Genomic DNA, 23,057 nt, shown 5'->3' with positions numbered 1-23,057 from the left:
AAAGTTTCATTAAGTTAAACAGTCAGTAAAGTAGATGAAAGCTCGGCATACCAAGCCATTACAAGAACAGGAAAAATAAAGAACCTCGGGCTATTCAATCATTGGCGGGGAATCAACGGCCTCGTCACTGCCCTCACCATCTTCACCATCCTCGTCCCCATCGGCCTCCTCATCAACAAGATTGTCCAAAGCAGGTAGAGTGTCCAAGTCGTACGCCTCCCAAGTCTATGCAACCTCGCTCAGCTCCAGGCAGTGACGCAAAGCCCTCCTGTAGAAGATGTTGAATCCAACCTCAAAGGAAGTCGAGGTATATTGATCCATCTCTTGTCAGAGCTCCACCGAGGCCTTGTACCGATCTATAGCCTCCTCGATGGCCTCCTGCCTTAGCCTCTCCCTCTTCGCCTTCATCTTGGAAATCTCCTGCCTCAGGCCACACACTACATTCGCCTGTTCAACCAACTAGGCCTTCAGCTCGGCTACTTCCTTCTCCAGCATGGCTGATCGTTCCCCAGTCGCTCGAAGCTCGGCCAATTGAGTCTTCTGCCACAGATATTCAGAATGATCCGCTTTGTACATTCCCCGCAGATGTCGGAGTCGGTCAACCAGAGCAATCACCGAACATGCGTTCTGCGAACAAAGGTAACACCCTTAGTATGGAGAAATTTACTTGAAGCAACGAGAGCAAGCACGAACTTACCTGAGCTACTGCTCGAATAAGCGAACATTCTAGGGCGCCACACCTGGTGTTCACGGTCTCCTTAGTGATGTATGTCATCATCATCCCACGAAGCAACTGCTCAGGAACTCCAGGGGTTTCTAGCCCGTCTCTACTGTGGACCGACCAGCATGGCATGTGGATGTTCGAGCTACTGCCCCCCACTTCAGTCTGCGAATGAAAGGTAGCCCGATGAACGTCTTCAGGATCCATTACGATGGCGCCCTCATCATCATTTCTCCGTTGTCAAATTCTTTTTTGGCGATAGGGCACCCTCTCAGAATACCTCGACGGAGGGGCTACCTCCGGGCAAACCTATGGTTGCACACCAACTCGATTTTGCCTTTGATGATTCTCTTTCACCCGGCGGATAATCTCCTCCTCGCTAGCCATATCCACACCTGCACTGAGGAATCATAACAATGAGTACAAGATCAAAGAAGCAAAAACAATATACAAGTAAACGAAGCAATTGAAAGGACAGACTGGCCACTCTGCGCATCAACATCTCCAAGCATGTGTACGCTACCACATCTATCTCGTGAATCATGCTCAGAGCCAACCTCTCCTCCCAGGTGAGCGCCAACCACAGATGTTGTGGCACTCTCGTTCTTGACACCTATAGCGCAGCCGAGAAGGGGAGCCCCCCTAGGACAATGCATGAAGAAGAAAGTCTCCTTCCAATGCTTCATAGAAGTGGGGGCTCCAACCAACACCCTGATGTTTTTCCTAGTTGAAAAGTAGCAATAGCTCTACTGGTGAGGTTTCAACTGAAGGAGGAAGCTCACCATGTCCAGGGTCAGCTCGATGTCACGAACCGCACAATAAGACATGAGGCCAAACAAAACCTAAAGGAGTTTGGCATCAGTTGCACTAGAAATACTCGGTACCACCCAAGCACCCCGGTGATCCTTTCATTCAGAGGAAACCTTAGCCCAACTTCCAAACTGTTCTTGTACACGCATATCTCATCGGACCGAGCATATGTTTCCATCTCGTTGGACTGCGGGCACCTCATCCGGAATTCCTTGGGGATGTCGTACATAGCTCGGATCCAAGCCATATCCCCAGGGGTCAAGATGCAGGGTGTGGTCCCAAACCGACGACCATTCTGCAAGGGAAGCTCTACTTCTACCCTAGAAGGACCAACCTCAGCCTCCTCAACCTTGGCAGCCTCAAAATCCCCAACCTCCAACTCATAGTCAGATTCACAAGAACCAGAAGCAAAAGAAGAACGGGAGGATGAGGAAGACATCTTACCGAACTTGAAGCCGAGGAATAAAGAGCAAAGGTTGAGCAACGCCAACAACACCTCGCCGAGCAATCCAACAAACTCCTCCCACAAGTGACGAAGGAGAAATGTCCATCCACCCCTTCTTATAACCCCCAGGAACGCGAGTCGATGCTAGATCAATGGCAGGGATCAAGTGCAGCTCTGACGAAGCCCGGGAAGACCAATCGGCACTATCACCGCACATGCATGGCCTCAGGAACCAAAGCGATGACCTTGACAAGCAACGGTCAGGGCATTAATTGCCCCGGTTCACCCTTCAGCACCGGTCCAACCAACGCTACGGATGCCCGGGGTTCACCCAAGACCACCGGTCCAGTTAACTCCTTGGGTCTCCTCGGACACCCAATAGCAGACGCTGACCAAAGGAGGCCACGCCGCACCTCAACCGGTCACCCACTCTTCGACTTCAGAACTAGGGGAGTGGTGTTCGGATTCCGAAATTTCAAGAACAAGTTCCTCAACCGAAGAGCAGAGACCTTAACTTCGTAGATCGGCACATCATGGCCGAGCATTACAGAGGCCTTGACACCGAAGCTCGACCTCCCACCAGGCATCAGAAAACCCTTCCTTGGCACCCGACTGAGCTAAGCGACCACGCAGCATTTCAGCCGAGGAACGAGGAGCCCTTCCTCGGCACCATATCAGGAAGATCCAGACCTCGAAGCTCAACTTAACACCTCGATGCCCTGCCAAGCTACACGACTGCGCAACACTTCGGCCGAGCACTCCCCCTCCTCGGTTCCAGAACTGGGGGAGTGGTGTTTGGGTTCTGAAGTTAGAATTCTTGGAGTTTTGCAACCGACGATTGAATGACTCCCTGGCCACAACCCACATTGCGCGAACCTCACATTCTGGCAAACACCAAGGAACATCAAGTGGACCAGATGCTCAACCAGACTTCAACTTGGAGTTCCTCAGCCGAGGAACAAAGCATCCTACCGCACTACACCTCGTCCAAACACTTCATGTCTCGACTTCAGAACTGGGGGAGTGGTATTTGGGTCATGGATGAGCTGGTCCTGAGAGACATGTGGCCGCCCAGTCATCGCCTAGTCAGCCCGACTACGTTGGCATAGCTCGGCCAGCTCCACGGCATACATGGCTCCCGCGACCTAGGCCGGGCTACGCTATTACTGTGGCCTCCCATCTTATCCTCTCAGCCGCGTCAACTACACGTCACACGGATGAGCATAACTACGAATAAGGAGGAGTAAGGAAGACAACTCCGCTGGGGAATAGGACTCTATCCCAAATACCTCGGCAGCCAACCTCATCCCGACAACCTCGGAAGCCCAATCCAACCAAAACATGGACCTTCGGCTATAAAGAGGTACTCCATGCTCAAGGTAAAGGATTCCAACTTCTGACACCCATATTGCTATTCTGCTCGGACCAACATCCTATATCTCGGCCCGGCCATCCATCACCTCCTACTGACTTGAAATCCAGAGTACCTACCCGGGGATAACTCCTCGGGCCTCTGACTTCTCTTTTCTTGATCATAGACTTAAAGCATGGCCTTGTCCTTGTAGCTTGTCATCGCCCTATTGGCAAGGACTATCTGGTTGCTCTCCTTAGTTCATGCACCACCTCAGTATTTGGTTAGACCCTATAGGGTCGAGTAGGGTTCAAAAATTATGTATTTTAAGGCGAGTTGGATTGAGTTCAGGTTAAGGCACTGTAGGGTCGGGTTAGGGTTGAGGCAAATCCGGGCCAAACCCAACCCATTGACATCCCTAGATTTGAGCTCTCCTAGCCGATCCACAATCGTTTGGCTTATGTTTCAACATTAATACCCTTTGATTTTCTTCAAAATTACCACTATACCTAGAAGTTGCTAGGAGTAGGGGTGGCAACGAGCCGAACTTAAGCTCGAGCCCAATTCATTGGCTTGATTATTAAACAAGCCAAGCTCGAGCACACTAGAGATCAGCTCGTGAGGCTCGCAAGCCGGCTCGAATATATATATATATATATATAATAAAATTATAGAAAATAATATATATAATAAAAATATTATAATTATTAATTTTTTAAATATCAAATAAAAATATTTATATATATAATTTTTGTATTTTTATAAAATATTTTTCTCAAAATCGAGCTTGAGCCGAGCCGAGCTCGAGCTTATGAATTTTTGACTCGAGCCTAGCTCGAGCTCGAGCCTTATAGAATAGTCTCGAGTCGAGCTTGAGCCTAGTACTATTCAACTCGGCTCGGCTCAAATCCACCCCTAGCTAGGAGTCCCTTGATTATTTCCCATATTTGAATCGAGCATCTAGTTGCAATCTACCTACACTCAAGCTCCCCCCTTCTTACTCACGAGTTCACATCTGCACCCCACAATGCCCCACAACACATCCCAACCTTGTATTAGGAATATCTCGTGATGTTGTCTCATCATCTCCGTACTTGTCATTGAGAGATGTTCCCAATACAAAGTCAGGATGTGTTTGGGACATTGTGGGGCGCAGATCTGAACTCCTTACTCACGCCCATAGCAGATTACCTCTCTCTCTCTCTCTCGTTGCTCGTCCTTAAATATTTGGTAAGAGAATACTTTCTTAATTGTTTGTATTTTGGATTTTTACCATTCTCATCATGGGTGGTGTTACTCAATATTCATGATTTGTACACTTCTCTTTTATAGGTGGAAGGAGGAAGAAAAGGCCTTTTGTTTAGAGAGGTATATTGCACCTCTATGTTTTTTGGTGTCACATTGATACCACTATGTGTTATTTTAATTTTATGATTAATTGATGATTTTGATTGGAGTTTAATTATTATTATCATTGTTGGAATTGGGAGTTTGTATTAACGTGAAGTATAGGGTTGTTTTGACATATTGCGTCCTTCCTTGTCACACAGGAATTTTGTATTAACAAATATGTTGTGTTTATGCTTTTATGTATATCTATGAATGTATAAAGTAAATGTAAAATGTTGTATATATATACATACATACATCTATATCTATACTACTTATAAAAATGTGAATGAAGAGGTATTGGTTAGCAGAAAATGTAATTAAAAGAATACCATTAAATACATTCAATTACCTCTCATTAAGTCTCACATTTAAGTCATTAAATAAATCACATTCTTTCTCATTGAATCCAACATTTATACTTTTGTTTATCATCATTAAATTTCACTAATAAATCCATATACAACAATTATTAATAGAATGAAATTTTATATTTTTAAAATAAACATAGAAATGAAATCATATTTTTCATCTAGGTGGTGAGTAAGTAGTTCAACAATTTGGGTCAAATAGATAATTTCATGATGTCATAAATAAATAATACAAATTTAGAAATATAAAAATACTTTTGTTTACCATCATTAAAGTCCACTAATAAATCCATACACAATAATTACTAATAGAATAAAATTTTATATTTTTAAAATAAACCTATAAATGAAATCATATTTTCCATCTAGGTCGTGGGTAAGTACTTCAACCATTTGGGTTAAATGAATAATTTCATAATATCATAAATAAATAATACAAATTTAGAAATACAAAAAATATAGAAAAAAGAAATTTTGAAAAAAAATGGACACATTTCTATTATTATATATTTGTCATATTAAAAAAATAACTATGATAAAATAGATATAATTTTATTAATGATGGACATCAAATATACAACTTAAAACCGATAGGAAATTAAACCATCTTCCTATCTAGGGTTGGGTTAGTGGTTCAACCTTTCAGGTCAAATAGGTTAACCCATGATGTATAATTAAAAATATTTTTTTAAATAGAATAGTACAAAAAATATGAAACAATTTTGGGTACATATATAATATTATATACTAATAATATAAATAAAAATAAATATGACAAATAATAATTATTTTTTCAATGATATAAATGAAATGCAAAATTTAAAACCAATTTGAAAATGAAACCATTTCCATATCTAGATGGTAGGTAGGTCAATGATCTAACATTCCGGGTCAAATGGGTCAATCTATGATGTCATAACTAAGTAACGAATATTAAATACATACATACATACATACATAAACTCAAAGAAAAATATAAGCATTGTATAAAGCATTTTGATACAAATCTATTGTTATATATTCACCATATTAAACAAAAATGAATGTGAAAGTAAGAATTACTTTTATTGATGATGGAGATGGAATACATGATTTAAAATCAACCAAAAAAGCAAAATGGTTTTTTCATCCAAGTGATGGGTTAGTGGTTAAACTATGCATGCCAAATGGATGCTATTATTAAATAATAAAATACATAAAATTCTAGAAAATATAGAAATTTGTCGATAATTTTGATATATTCTATAATATTATATATTCATCATATAAAAAACAGTGATTAATGAGAATTATTTTCATTAATGATAAAAATGGGATAAAAATTAGGATAAAAAATAAAAAAGCATTAATGTCTAACACATGACCCGACTAACCATGTCAAATGGTTCAATAACTTAATTAGTTAGGTCATCGTAGGCAAGTGGTTTGGTATAGATGCCAACAAATTAGATTATATTTGAATTAGGGTATATTCAAATCTGATTTGATCCAAAGATTCGACCAAATCTCATATATTGATTCGAATTAGAATCCAATCAAGATGTCAAATATTCGAATATGATATGATCCAATTTAATTGTTAAAATAAGTAATAAAGTATTAAAAGAAAAATAAAAATATAACAGTTGAAATAAAAAAACAAAAAAATATATAAGAATTTTTTCAACTATTTCCATCATATAAAAAGTTTACAAAAATGTAATATAAATAACATATTTATAAATAAATAATAAAATAACATATATATTATATATAAATAATTGATTTGACCCCAATATTAAAAACCAATGTTCAAACAATACATTGGAATTGCATTTCCTCTTAGTAAATAAGTAATTTTTATTATCTCATAAAATAAATAATAAAAAATAAAAATATAGAATTTTTTATAAATTTTATAAAAAATTTGAACATACACTAATATTATATATTCTTCATATTAAACAAAAATATGTTTGAAAAATTGAGAATTATTGTCAGCAAAGATAGAAATGGATAAAATACAAAGAAAAAAATGAATTAATGTCTTAATCATAGTCCATTGTCTTGGTTATTCAGGTTAATGGTTTAACCAGTAAGGTCCTTTGGTTACTTATTATCATCATCATCATCATCATTTGGTACTGCCACGTGCAAAAATAAAAGCGAAAATAAGAATTACTTTTACTGATGATGAAAATATAATACATGATTTAAAATCAACCGAAAAAGAAAAAATGGTTTTTCCATCCAAGTGGTGGGTTAGTGGTTCAACTATCTATGCCAAATGGATCAACACATGATGTTATTACTAATAATAAAATATATAAAATTCTAGAAAATGTAGAAATATGTAGATAATTTTGGGTATATTCTATAATATTTTATATTCATCATATAAAAAAAGTGTGATTAATGAGAATTATTTTCATTAATGATAGAAATGGGACAAAAATTATGATAAAAAATAAGTAGCATTAATGTCTAACACATTACCCCACTAACCATGTTAAATGGTTTAATGATTTAATTAGCTAGGTCATTGTAGGCAAGTGGTTTGGTAGGGATGCAAAAAGATCGGATCGGATTTGAATTCGATTTGATCCGAAGATCTTATTGGGTCTCATAAATATTGATTTAAATTTGAATCCGATCAATATGTTGGATATCCGAATCTGATACGACCGATTTAATTAAAAAATAATGAATTATTAAAAGGAAAATAAATTTTAATAATTGAAACAAACAAAAAAAATAATATAAGTATTTTTAAACTATTTTCATCATATAAGAAGTTTATAAAAATGCAATATTAAAAACCAATATTCAAACAATATATTGGAATTGCATTTCCTCTTGGTAAATAATTAATTTTTATTATCTCATAAATTAGATAATAAAAAATAAAAATATAGATTTTTTTATAAATTTTATAAAAATTTTTGAACATGCATTAATATTATATATTCTTCATATTAAACAAAAATGTGTTTGAGAAAAAAGAATTATTGTTATTAAATATATAAATGACTAAAATACAAAGAAAAAAAATAAATTAATGTCTTAATCATAGTCCATTTTCCTGGTTAAATAGGTTAATCGTTCAACCAGCAATAAGGTCATTTGGTTGCTAACTATTATAATCATCATCATTTGATATTGCCACGTGCAACGCGTACATTTTTACTAGTAGGTATATATACAAATATATATATGAAGTGATTGGTGCCTCAATATGGCGATTCAGGAAAGCCAATTATCATGGTACAACTGATCAGAGGTTACAAATTCAGGGTCCGTTTGGTCCGCAGTTAGAATCGGAATCAAAATCCTCCAGAATCGGAATCGGAATGGTCCATTCCCATAGTCTGTTTGGTTCAGATAGGAATGAAAATGGGAATTAAAATCCGTAGGAATGAGATTTCATTTCCAAGGGAGGGATAGGGAATGGCCATTCCCTCAAATGGGAGAATGCCATTCCAACAGGAATAGGAATGGGATTCCAATTCCACCCAACCAAACAACTGGAATCGGAATAGCCCATTCTGATTCCGATTCCAGACCCATGAATGGGACAAAAATGCCCATTTTAATAATGAATTTGTATGGGTAAAATAATCATAACCTTATTCACATAGAAAATAAAAAGAACATGGATAAATAACTTACCGAAAGACGCAAGGCCTTGATGTAGTGTGGTGAATTCAAAAGACTGTAATGGAGTTGAGAGTGGCTATAAATAATGTGGAACCTCGGAAGGTTAATGTACACGATGTTCCTCATTTTGATATGGCGGTTTCACATCACAATATTTTTTGATGGTGCATTTAAACATGAACGAGAAGCGGCTGCATGTGTAGCTTTTGATACAGGCAAAGAAAATCGATGCTTTAATGTTAGCAATTGAATCAACCAATTTCTATTATGGTTGTCCGGTTATTATTATTAAAGGTGATTACTATGTTGTGATTCCACACATCAATAATGGCAATGAGCATGAGGTGCCTTGGAGGTGGAGTCATTTGTTGGTGGATGCCAAGCTTCTTGTTGCTAGTCATGGCTTTATCACTTTGGCTTACATTCCTAGAAATTTTAATATTGTAGCCGATAAATTTGTTAAGTGGTGTTTGTTGTCAAATAAATTTGGAGACTAGTCTTATTGGCTTTATCACTTTGGCTTACATTCCTAGAAATTTTAATATTGTAGCTGATAAATTTGTTAAGTGGTGTTTGTTGTCAAATAAATTTGGAGACTAGTCTTATAGTGCTTCCTCGTGTATTTCCTCCATTTTGTCGATTGATTTTCTTTTTTTTTAGCAAAAATATATAAATACATGCACCATACATATCTATCTATATATATATATTATTTATTATATATTTTACACCATATATGTATACATGTAAGTACATACACTATATATTTATTCTTTCTCTATCTCTCTCTCTCTCTATATGTTATATACATTCATATATATTATATTTATACTTTGTATATATCCAGTTATACACTATATCTATGGTGTAGTATATATGGCATATATATTCATGCCATCTATATGTGTGTAACTATAGTACTATATACTAGTTATATCTATACCAAATACATATATAGTATACTTCTATACTATATACATATATCTATAGTAGATATACATGTACACTATGGGGATATTTGGTTATGTTGGCGTTTGTTGAAAAAACGCTGCCACATTAGCAATACATAGGCGTTGGCGTTAGGGATGGTAATTTTCCCCATTTTTCCCGATTCCTATGGGGATCCGTCCTGAATGGGGCAGAGATGGGGATGATTTTCCCCTTGTGGGGACGGGGATGGGGAAATTTTCATCCTCGTTAGCAGGGATGGGGAGAGCACTCCCCGCCCCGTGGGATCCCCACTAATATATATGTATATATGTATCTATATATATATACATACATCTATGTATTAATATTTTTAAAAATATGGTTGAATATTTTCTAATAGGGTTTTAAATTTTAATTAATTTATTTTTATTCTTTAAATAAAATAAAAAACAAAAACAAAAATAGTTAACATTATAAAAGATCATGAAGAATGGGGATCCCCGTGGGGACGAGGATGGGGATAACCTTGTCCCCATTAGCATGGACAGGGACAGAGATGGAGATGGGGATTTTTGCAGGAACGGGGATGGGGAGAGGCTCCCCATCCCTGCCCCGCCTCATTGCCATTCCTATTTGGCGTTTATTACAAATGAAGCAAAATGAAACAATTGTTTGGTTTCACCATTTATCAAATAAATGATAAAAAACTGAAATGCTTTGATTTTTGTGCATGGGGCATTTGGGGAAATGTCAAATTCTTGTTTCTCCCAATGCCCCAACATTTCTTGAAACCAAATACTGATGTATCACACTTTTAATGGGTATTAATCTGAGGTATAAAAGAAAAAGAAACGTTTAAAATGAAGTTCAACCAAACAACAAAAAATGAAACGTTTAAAGTAAAAAAGTATTAATAATCGTTTAAAGTGAAAAAGTATAAATAATTGTTTAAAGTGAAAAAATGCAAATAAATGCCCATTGAACCAAACATTATATATCTCACACAGCACTCCTCACAGGCACATCCAACTATATATTGGAAACATCTTCAATACTTCAGTAATTATATTGGAAACATCTCCGTACATTCATGGGAGATATTCCAAATGCACGGCTGCAACTGTTGTAAGGAGTCAGGATTTGCTCCTCACAATGTCTCCCAGCCGCACATCGAAAATGTCATCTGTATTTTATGCTGTTACTCATGGAACGGGATCAGTTCCTCACACATAGACGCCTCATAGGCACATCCACCGTGCATTAGGAACATCTCCCCTGAATAATAATTTATAAATACGGGAGATGTTCCCAATGTACGATAAGATGTGAGTGAGGTCGGTGTGAGGAGCAGATCTGATCTCGTTACTCATAAGGAAATGTTACTAATACAAAGTGGGATAAGACTGTGAGGTCGGTGCGAGGTGCGATTTGCCAGAAATCACGATTCGGTGCGAGGGCAAATTTTGTGAGGAGTTGATGACACCAATCTGGATTCGTTTGTTAAGGATCTTTCCTGAAACGAAGGATATCGGGCTTCTCATTTAAGTTCACAAGAATACGACTATACAAATTGGCAAGCTTCCCTTTTCGACGAGACCAGAGCAACAGTACTACTCCAGAGTCGTCTCCAGAAAGAATATTACAATATTCCAAGAACTTTGCTTTGTTTGAGAGAGAAGGGCTTCTCCAAGGAAACCCTAGTTCTTCGAAGGTGTGAATTTTCATTTTTACTTTGATTATTTTTGTTTGATAATTCAAAAGAAAAGTTGATTCTGTCAGGTCGCTTTCAGTTTTAGGAAATTTAGGTTTATAAATTTTGATTTTTATTTATTGAACTGGAAATTTCTGAACAAATTAATCAGGGGATTTTAACCATGAATCAAGGCTTTTTGGCTGAAACTTAGACGAACAAAATCCTTCAGTTGTTTATTCTATGCTGTCAGTTTCATCCTTGAATGTAGATTCTACCATCCGTGCAAAGAATTTGATCTTGCCAGATTGAAATTCTTAATTTCCGACTTATAGCGATTGTTTATTCATCTTAGCCATCACGGAAAAGATACGGAAGGAAAAAACGAAAAGAAAAATGGTTGAATTACATCGAAAAAGGAATAGTTTTACTTCAATTACATTGAACTATCATTTTCATCCTAATCGTATATTTTTTGGTTTAACTCAGAGAAGTTGAATTTGGGAGATTGAAAGGATTTAGTTGAGACTGAAGTTAAGAGTTCTATTTCAATTACAGTCAACTATCGCTTCCATCCTAATCATATATTCTTTGGTTTCACTTGGAGAAGTTGACTTCGAGAGATTGAATAGGATTTAGCTGAAAACCCTTTTGGTTAGAACGAGTTCAAGGTGAGGTTTTACTTTAATTCCTGAGTTCCAACTCATAGAGCAAGGTGAAGTCCAGTTATCCATGAAGAAAGAAAAAAGAGAAAGAGTTTTAGTTTAATTACATTTAATTGATCATTTTTGTTAGGGCAGTTAGATCCTACATCTAATATCAGAGCCTTTTCTTGGGAGGTAGCTCTTGAAGTTGTCAATGGCACTTTGTTCATTTCCATACTAATCATGAAACAGCATGAGCATCAGGACGTTGAGGTCTGGAATTTGAATAGAAAATTTTGATTTTCTCATTCCTAGTCATCATGTTAAATAAATGTACAAATAAGAAAGAGATTATTCCCTTAGAGCTTGTCCAGTACCACCGGTACTCGAAATGTATCTTCTTTGCCCCGATGTGATAGATCTATGTGGTGCTGGTGTGCTGCCTTGCATGCAAGTGAAGCACTATTGGGGGCAATAAAATGGCTCACTTAGTGTGCTGCCGAGTGAAGCACTATTGGTGACAATAAAATAACTCACTTAGTGATGGTTGATGCAGCCAGTGCCCTTGATTGTTCCAAAGAGAAGGATCATGGCACCCAGGAATTGTGTGGTGATGTGGCATAGGAGGAAGAGGAGGTGTTTTTCAGCTAAAATGTGCATCATACGCAAGAAGAGTGTTTAAGATGCTAAATTGCTAACAATCCCTTCTTATCTTCCCCTCTACTTAGGACATGTGGAAGCATTCCCTACATTTATTTGGAAAACTTTAACCCTATTTTCAGACATATCTGAGCTGTTATTACTTGTTACCTAATTTCTTGGGCTCACCAACCATTAAGAGAGAGATTTTATGCAGGTGCACAGGAGCAGTAGTATTATGGAACATGGGAGTATTACTCTTTTGCTTGTTTTGTTATTACAGATGCTGGCTTTAAAGTCCTTTAGATTATTCACTCTTTATTCTCACTCGGCCATAGCGTATTACTCTTTTGCTTTTACATGGATGGCATCCTTATTACTAGAGATGATCTTGTTTTTTTTTTTTTTTTGATGAATGAATATAATTTATTAAACCAGAAATATGAGGCAATACATTCATCAAAAAAAAAAAAGGAATATGAGGCAATACAGGAGACCCAAGACGAGGCACGAGTTGTTACCTCTTCTAGCAAGTATTACATCAAATTAAAAACACAAATAGTCAGAAATAAAATTACAGAGCAGCCCAAAATAAATGTTCCCTTGAAGCCACTTGCTTAGCTAACCCATCCGCTATGGTATTTGCTGATCTTCTCACCCAAAGAGAGGTAACAGTCATGTTTCTTGTGAGCCAGTTGACTTTCCTTAACAGGTCTCTGTGTCGCCACATAGCTGAAGCTGGGTCTGTCAGCCATCCCACAACAATCTTAGAGTCCCCTTCAACTACCAAGTGCTGAACTCCTAATTGTTCTGCAATCTGAATACCTTGTACCGCCGCTAACATCTCAGCTCTATTGGAGTCTCCTATTCCCACAGGGCCTGAAAGCAATGCTAATATGTTGCTCTCCTTATCTCTCAGCACCCGTCCTATCCCCAATGGGCCTGGGTTCCCTTGGCTGCTTCCATCAAAGTTCAGCTTTGCCCATCCTTTAGACGGAGGCTCCCACACTGAAGATTCCCTGTTCTTCCTTGTATGACTGTTAGCCACCGCTATCCAGTTTCTCCAAATATCATCAAAGGAGAATGTATGAAATAAGTCCATAGTTCTTAACCAATGAATGGCCCTAGTCAAGATATAGTCCTCGACAGCTTGAATGCTTCTATTCGTAAAAAAAACAGCCCGAATGCTTCTTTCCTTGTCCTTGAATACCTTTGCATTCCTTTTTTCCCAGATTGTCCACAAGGCGACTGCTCTAATACATCACCACATCATTTTTCCTTTTTTTGTAGGCCACACAAAAAAGGAAGGATTGAACAGTTGACTTAAATCTGTGGACAACTTCCACCTGCACCCAAACAAAGAGAAAATCCAACTCCAAATAGCACTAGAAAAGGAACAAGATACAAGTAAGTGAGAGCAATCCTCACCACTAGCCCTGCAAAGTACACACCAGTTAGGGGACAAACACAAAGAAGGCCTGCCTTTTCTTTTGCAAGAAGTCCAAGGTATTAATCTTTCTATAAAACACCTCCCAACAGAAAAATAATAGCTTTAGGTGGAACCGGTCTAGGCCATATCTTTTTTTTTGATAGATAATGGAAATGATAATATTATTGATTAAAGAACTAAGTATACATCATACAATTCCCCACTAAGAGGCACGAGGTGCAGCCTCCTAACTACATCATAAAGCTTACAATTGATGGTCTAGGCCATATCTCCTTGGTTGGAAAACCCCACTGTCCCTGGGAAGAGCAAAGGGATTTAAAAAAGGAAGCACAAGTGAAGTAGCCTTTTGGGTGAGGGGACCATAATCTCACATCCAAACTAAGAGGGTCCAGAAAGACACTGCCAAGAAGGGATAACAGATCTGAAACACTATTAAGTTCATCAACCCTCAAACCTCTCTGAAAGCCAAAGTCCCAACTTAAGGAGGGGGGTGAATTAGGAGATGGGAGAAAATGAGAGATAGCTTTTTCCTTGTAAAGGGAAATAGAATAGAGAGATGGGAATTGGTCCTTAAGGGCAACGGTACCCACCCAAGTGTCTTCCCAAAATAAAACAGAGATACCGGAATTGACATCATACCTGGCAAAGTTGAGAAACTGAGGGAGGATACTTTGGATTGCTTTCCAAGGAGATGCCAACGTAGCTTGACGTAATACGCCCGCATCCCATCCATTTTTCAGTCTACCATGTATACTAGCTATCACTTCATGCTACAACCTCTCCCTTTCTCTAGGCCATCTCCACAACCATTTTCCTGAGAGAGCTTTATTCTTGAGAGTTAACCTTCCTAATCCCAAGCCACCTTCCTCTTTACTCCTACAAACTATTTCCCAGTTGATTAGGCGGTTTTTCTTTTCCTCCCCTGGCTCCCAAAGGAAATTTCTCATTAATCTCTCCAACTTCTTAGCTTCCCTATTAGGAATTCTGAAAACGGAGAGAAAATAGACCGGTAGGTTTGTTAGGGTAGCTCTCAATAAAGTCACTCTACCCCCTATAGAGATGTAGTTCTTTTTCCAAGAAGTTAATATTTTCTCAAACTTTTCCAAAACTAGGGTCCAAAAACTACTCTCTTTTGGGTTAGCCCCTAGAGGGAGACCTAAGTATTGCAATGGCCAAGAAGAGATGAAACATCCTAAACAATCTGCCACAGAGGGTATTACTCATGTGAAGGGTCTTCTCAGTAAGACCTTCAAGATGGAGGATCATGGTCATCTTACCTATTGTGCTTGGAGGTAACCAGTGTTTTAAAAGTGCAAGACACAAGGCGAGGTGCTTGCCTTTTTGAAGCAAGGCGCAAACATACAAAAAAATGCTAAAAAATAAAAAATGTCAAAAAAATGCAAAAATTTTCAAAAAATGTCAAAAATATATTAAACATAATATTAATAAAAAATCTAAACTTAAATTTTAAAATAAATGTTTTAAAAAACCTATTATCTAAAATTAAAATACATAACCATAACATGTAAAGCGTATTCAAATGAAAATTTAAATATAAAATCAAACATATAAAACATTTTCAAGCATGTTAAACCCACAATCTCTTTTTTTCCTCAATTGCATTACTTAAAGTAGCTAATGTGATGTAAAACATATTACATTCTTGATTCTACAAGCTGCCTTTGTGCCACACCCCTCGAGGCAAGCCCAAACAAGTCCATGTTAGGGTCTTAGATTCTTAGTTTTCACACAAAAAATAATGATTTTATAATTTTAATTGCCTTTTAAGAAGATATTTTATTAGGATGAATGAATGAACAACATTTCAAAAGGCGCACGCTTGGGCTGAGGTGCATTAGGCGCACCAGGTGTGTGCCTTTTGAAAGGGCTGCACCTAGGACCTAGGCAAGGCACATACCCTAAAATATGCCTCGCCTGTGCACCTGGGCACGCCTTTTAAATCACAGGAGGTAACTTGTTCTTCTTGGGGCTATTTTGTCAACCAGTAGAAGTATGTTACGAATTTAGTCACATTGGCTCATCTTACAGAAGATAAGTAGGTTGATACACATCTTCAGATCAATTTGAAGCTCTTTAAAGATGGTAGTGAACCTCTTACAAATGCTACATTATATCGAGAGCATGTGAGTAATCTTATTTATCTTACCATGACTCACCCTAATATTGCCTATGTTGTCCAAGTGGTTAGCTAATTTGTCTCATCTCCTAGACAACCACATATGTTCGTTGTCCTTCAGATTATTAGATACATTCGTGGTACTTTGTCATCTATTTACTGAAGCTGAGTATTATGCTATGTCATTTGGTTGTAGTGAGATTATATGGTTGAAAGCTCTTCTTTAGAACTTACATATTCAAACCTCTCATTCAGTTCCTATCAATGCTGATAATCTTGGTGCAATCAAGATTGCCTTAAATACTGTGTTCCATGAACGTATAAAGCACATTGAGGTTGATTACCATTTTATTCGAGATCAGTTGAGAGTCCCCTTCCACCGGCAGCTTACTAATATTCAACTACTTAGCTCTTTTTACTCCTTCTAGAACTGCCTGGATTTCAGCTCTCAGAGAATTCCCCCAGCCTATAGATCCTGAGAACATAGCAATAATTCGACCTTCTTCATCCCTAAAAATACCGCCTATGCCTGAAGGGCCTTGATTACCTTCACTGCTACCATCGAAGTTCAATTTGATGAAACCCAAATCTGGTGGAGTCTAAACAGGTCTAATAGCACTAGACATAGGAGCTGACCGAACCACTTCTTCCCAGTTTCTAATGATGTCTCCTACTGAATAGGCTTCAAAAAGCTTCAAAGACTTGACCCAGTGTGCCACCCTAACATAAACAATTTCTATGAGGGCTTCCTTGCTTTTTTCTTTGTCATGAAATAATCTTTGATTTCTTTCTTCCCAGACCGTCCAATAAATAGCAGCTCGAGCACATATCCACAAAATTTTACCTCTCTTATTTAAACCCCTCACTGGAGTGGAACTGAACAAGCTTTGCATGCTTGAAGGGGAGGGCCACTTGCAACCAAATAAAGAAAAGAACCAACACCAAACCTCTGAAACAAAAGGGCAAGAAACAAGCAAGTGATAACAGCTTTTACCATTCTTCTTACATAAGATGCACCAATGCGGAGATAAACACCAATTAGGCCTTTTCTTTTGAAGTATGTCACAAGTGTTACACTTTTCTAGGATTGCTTCCCAGCAAAAAAGCACCTACCCTAGGAGGGATAGGGCTACCCCAAACTTCCCAGATTGGAAAAGAAGACCCAGGTACCGGACTAGGTTGTGTCAATGCTTTGAAAAAAGAGGAGCAGGAGAAGATACCTAAAGGGACAAGAGAGCAAACCCTAGAGTCCACACTGGAAGGTTCAAGAGCTACCTCATCCAAGATTTTAAGCAAATTCGAAATGGGTTTCAAATCAGAATCTCTGAGAACCCTTCTAAGACCCAAGTTCCAACCAATAGCAAAACTAGATAGGGTAGCAAAGGTTGCTACTGGTTCATTTTTAAACCTAGACAGAGCATACAAGGAGGGCAATTGCTCTTTCAAAGGAAAATCTCCCACCCAAGTGTGTTCCCAAAAATTTACCAACAAACCAGAACCAATATCATACCTGATGAAGGGAAGAAAAGACTGAAGGATGGCATGAATGGACTTCCAAGGAGAGGCTCTTGAAGCCCTAGATGATAGTCCCGGATCCTAGCCAGCTGCCTCTTGCCCATGAATACTTAGGATTATTTTAGCCCACAGATTCTCCTTTTCTTTGGACCATCTCCATAACCATTTCCCTAACAGAGCTTCATTCTTTTTCTTCAAGTTCCCCAGCCCCAGTCCCCCTTCACTTTTAGCTCTTGTAACTAGCTCCCACCTAACTCTATGGTTCATTTTCTCCTCCCCGGGTTCCCATAAAAAGTCCCTCATTAGTTTTTCCAACTCCCTACAAACTCCTTCAGGGATTCTGAACACCGACAAGTAATAGACTGGAATGTTTGCCAATGTTGGCTTAATCAGGGTTATCCTACCCCCCAAAGACAAGTAATTCTTCTTCCAAGAAGCTAGCCTTTTAGTGAACCTGTCAATCACCGCATTCCAAAAACTCCTTTTTCTAGGATTATCCCCTAAAGGAAGTAATTGACATATTTAATGAAGAGAAAATGGCTAAAAGGATAAAAGGGAGACAGAGAGAAAGATACCAGTAATGTCTCTCAATTTTCTCCTATTTAATTTATACAGTTCTTTGTTATGGTTTTTTGAGCTGTAAATGTGCAATTATATTTATTCTAATGATTCTTTGAAGGTTTAATAATTAATTCCATGTCTCTAGAAATCTTTTCTGATTTTTTTCAGATTTTCTAAATATCTTAGTGAACTGGTGAAATATCTCCGGAATTTCTCCATTTCTACATGGCGAAATGCCCAGGCATATTGAAATTTGTGAAGCATGACCTCATGGTGTTTTCTGCCTTGATCTTTCTATGAGACAGATGGAACGATCAATCTCTGTGCTAACTTTTAAGGGCTCAATTTCTGAAGCAATTATTGAAGCAAAAAGGCAGAAGAAACTTTTCGTGGTCTATACTTCAGGTGAATTAAAATTGTTTTACAGTCTTTGTTTGCTTGGAATTTTACTGCATGTTATTCTGTTGCAAAACAAATACAAACTTCTAATGTTTCTGAACATAACCTTGGGGAGTCAAACTTGATTAAGACTATGAGTGTTTTTTTTTTTCTTTTTCTTTTTGTAAATTTTGTATATCTCACAAGCTTTCTTTTACTTGGTTGTTTACTTGTTAAGTGATGAATCTGGAATCTAACTTGTTGATGCAGTGAATTATTTGGTTTGTTTCAGTTTTGACTTTACTAAATAATGATAACAAAGGATATAGGGAAATGCATTGCATATAAGATTTATTTGACAGGGATCATTCAGGTGGGCCTTTTGCTTTTGGAGACCTATTCTAGAAGGAAAAGGAAGCAAACCAATTAGAAAATTTTGATATGGCAGGATGACATCATGACAAGTCTTGGAAGTCGGGCTAATTAGGACTGCAAGAGTACTTTTGTCCTTTCATTTTGTGGTAGTGTGTCTGGTCAGTAGGATTTTGTCTAATTGTTGTTAAGTTTGAAGTTTCATAGTCATAGGTTCAGTAGATAGTAAATTGCTTATTTATTTATTTATCTTTTTGGGTCCAGTGCAGTTTTCATTATTATGGGGAACAGTGTTCAGTCAGTCAAGCAATTTATGGTAATCAACCTTGGACCTTGTATTAACACTAGCAGCTCCACCTTTAAGGATTTGCCTTGCTCAATTGGATCTGAAAAGATGAGAATAACATCGCTAAGAGTGGTCTCTTAATTACTCCTACCCTTCAACCTTCCCATATCAGGTGTCTCCAATTCTACACTTCTTTGTTGGTTCCTAATTTGATATCCCACTACATTTTGCCATCTTCTTAATTTTTCATTTAGTGCAACTCCCTTAAAGTCATCCCACACCAAAGCCCATTGTGCTATTCTTCCCATTGTAAGATCTATCAATGAACCAACCCTGGCCTTTTTGTCTTTTAGAGATTATCACATTCTTCTCCCCGTCATAATCCCCATGATACTGCAACCCTTGTACAATACCTTAATATTTTTTGTCTTCTAGTGTGACATGCAGTTAAGCTTGTGGTGAAGTTCATGACATTGGATGGACTTTGTAGCATATTGACAAGTTAGAATATGGTTAGTGTTTTTTCCAATCAAGCAAAGAGTGCACGCATGAGGGGATGGACATAAAAGTTACGGATGCTTCTATCCTCTTTTGCCCATGGCTAGAAAATATGTATCAGTAAGAGCATGCGTGAATTGATTCATCATGCTCACAACATAAGAAATTCAAGTTGAGTCATGTATAAGTATAATAGCCTGCCAACCAAATGTTGAAACATCCCTTTGTTTTCAAGTGGTTTCTCAGTTGAAGAGGACAACCTATGATTTAGATTGGTGGACGTGTTAGCCTTTCTATCTTTGAGATGTGTTTCTTGGTGAGTACTACATCATCAACATGCACAATGAGAGTTGGTAGTGAACCTTCATTATTTTATAAACAATGAATGGTTGAAAGCTTTCCTTGCATCAGTGATGCCATATAATCTTGGTGTGAGAGGCATACACCTCTTTATTCAAGTCAACATTCAAGGATGCATTTTTAACATCAAGCCAGTATGATTGTCAAGATTAAGAAGCTGCAAGTGAGTAGAACAGAAATTGAAAGTGCAAGGTCTCCAAGTAATCAATTCTATATGTTCTAGTGTAGCTTTTTGCTACAAAACGTACATTGTACCTTTTTCAAAAGAAAAAAAATGAAAAAGAACCCACTTAAATCACATTGGTTCTTTCCCTTTTGGCAAATGTACAACATTTTGTGTCTGATTCTTTATCAATGCATTCATAAAGATTACTCTCTACTCAGGCTTAGACAATTCTTTTGAATAACATCTTGTATCTGATTCTTTGTCAATGCATCCATCTTATCTTTAGCAATAGGTTTGTGACTTTGTGTTGGATTTGATCTTAATGACACCATTACCATATTCTATTGCTTTCTCAAAATCTAAATGCTCTGCTATTCATGGAAAACACAAAAAGAAACAAAGAAGATTCAAGAATGATTTCAATTTTTCATTCATGTGCTTTTTCATCTGAGAAGGGTTTAGTGTTAACTTGTTTATTTCATGTTTGGTCTTTTGCATTTCAGGGGAAGATGATGATTCAAAACTTCTTGAACAAACTACATGGATGGACTTGAATGTCAGTTTAGTCTTTTGTTCCTGTTCATTTATATGTGATTAAAATTGTTAATAGTTTCCTTTCTCAAACTCCTTTTTTAGGTAATGTCTCTTTTGATGCATGCAGGTGGGAGAATCAATATCCAAGTTCTGTATTTTCTTGCACATCTTACAAGGAAGTCCTGATGCATTGCACTTTTCTGCAATTTGTATCCTCCACTTTTAATATTAATCCAATAATGGATATGGCATTAAACAGAATGGACCAGCAAAATAAGATTCATGTAGCCAACCTCGTATAGTTGGGATAAGGCCTGATAATGATGATGATGGATTTTATATTAAGTGACTCAATGTCCATTGAAGTATCTAGGCTCTAGGACTTCCTTTAGGAGACAATTCGAAAAAGAGTAACTTTTGGGATCCTGGAGTTGAAAGATTTGTCCAAAGACTCACATCTTGGAAGAAAAGCTATCTGTCCTTAGGAGGAAGGATCGCATTGATATGAGCTAACTTGGCCCAATTTGTTGGTGTACTTTATGTCTGTGTTTAAGATGTTGGTGAGTGTGAGTAGGAAATTAGAAAAGTTGATGAGGGATTTTTTGTGGGAGCCAAGGGAGGAGAAAAAAGACCATATAGTTAGTTGGGAAGTGGTGAGTAGAAGCAAGAAGTTTGGTGGATTAGACAAGGTAACTTAAAAGGAATGAGGGCTTTAGAGATTACCTATGGAAAAGGACAAATTTTGGGGTGTCTCCTTGGAAAGCCATTAATGTCATCCTTCCATCCTTCCTTTCCTTTATCAGGTATGACCTTTGTTCTGATAACCTTATAAAACCTTATGCAGACCCTTTTATAAAATAAACTATTTATAGATATAAATACATTTTGCAACTGATCCCAAAACAAGTTGAAACCCTACTGTTAGCAGTTTTAGGTTTCTATTAGAGAGAGAGAGTGTAAACTAAGATATTCTCTGTCTAACAAAGTGGTTGATTTTGTCACAATGATCACCCACTCAAGTGTTATTCCAAATTGATTCAACATACCCAGGTATTTGACCCTAAGTGGATCTCACTGGTTGGTACATCAAAAGCAAATCAGTGCAACACTTAGTTATGTATCACTATCAAGTTAGGGGTCAAGTACAACTTTCCGGTTTTACCATTTGTCTCCAATGTCAAAGCATAACTGAATATTCCCTATTTAGTGTTTCACTAAACACCCACTCTTGCACCTTAGGTCTAACCCTAGCAGTTGAGGCAGATTGCTCCACCAATTTGGCAATACAATAGTGTTAGCCTTTGTATGATAAACTCCCCAAATTTATCAAATGGCTGAGAACATTTTAAGCTAACATAAGTTTCATAAATGTCCAACATAAGGAGTAATACACAGAAGCATACCAAAATACACATGAAATAACAATGTTCTAATTTCATTCAATAATAAATATCAGATTATATCACTCTGATTAGAGTTGAGGGCATACACTATCTAACAACATTTGTGCCCAAAAGATTTTCTCCCTCCCCACCCCTTGCTTGGCTAGTTCATCAGCCATACTATTAGCAATCCTTTGATATTGAAATCTAAATTCCATCTATCTAGATAGCCATAGAAACTTTTTTTAGCTCATTTCTATACTGCTATAGAGCTGCCTTCACTCTTTGCAACCACTCCATCACCAGTGTAGAGCTGTTAAAATACAAATTATGCCCCAAACTGTCATTCTGTTTCCCAAATTTTATGAATAAGGTATTTTTCAGTCTCTTTTTATATATTTTTTTTATTTAATTTTTTGTTGGAAGGGGGAGGGGCTAGAATGTTTACTCCTTCCCAGACCTTGGTATGCTTAGACTTGACTTGCAACATCTCAAACATGATAAAAGGCACAAAATTTATCTTGGCACATGCAATTCAAACTTACTGACTACACAATGAAGCATGTTGGTGAGTGGATCCATGATTTGTTTGATATTCTTGGGGGACTTTATCATAACTTTGAATAGTAAAGTAATTTTCCCCATTATTGGTTCATTACATTGTATAACTGCTATGGTGGTGGTCCATACCAGCTTTACCTTTGTAAAATGCTATTGGTGGTGATCCGTTGTCTTTCATAGTCTATGTTGCTACCCTTTCTATCTCAATGAAATTCATAATTTCCTTACATG

General features: G+C 37.4%; 1 protein-coding gene across 2 annotated transcripts in view; it reads left to right on the top strand.

The window, feature by feature from the left end:
* Positions 1 to 11,039: 11,039 nt before the first annotated feature.
* Positions 11,040 to 23,057, top strand: part of LOC104605282 (Ubiquitin-like superfamily protein) — a 33,759-nt gene continuing 21,741 nt past the window's right edge. The window contains exons 1-5 of one of the 2 annotated variants that reach the window (XM_088896232.1): positions 11,040 to 11,364; positions 13,917 to 14,132; positions 18,595 to 18,694; positions 20,853 to 20,905; positions 21,011 to 21,092. In XM_088896232.1, coding sequence (XP_088752358.1) covers positions 18,595 to 18,694; positions 20,853 to 20,905; positions 21,011 to 21,092 — 235 coding nt within the window. In that variant the 5' untranslated portion in view covers positions 11,040 to 11,364; positions 13,917 to 14,132. The remainder of the gene's footprint in view (positions 11,365 to 13,916; positions 14,133 to 18,594; positions 18,695 to 20,852; positions 20,906 to 21,010; positions 21,093 to 23,057) is intronic. The other variant, XM_010269988.3, reaches the window with a different exon arrangement.

The sequence above is a fragment of the Nelumbo nucifera genome, chromosome 1 (assembly GCF_055504915.1).
Source record: "Nelumbo nucifera cultivar China Antique chromosome 1, China Antique-T2T, whole genome shotgun sequence".
Classification (NCBI taxonomy): Eukaryota; Viridiplantae; Streptophyta; class Magnoliopsida; order Proteales; family Nelumbonaceae; genus Nelumbo; species Nelumbo nucifera.
This window is presented reverse-complemented; position numbering and strand designations above follow the sequence as displayed.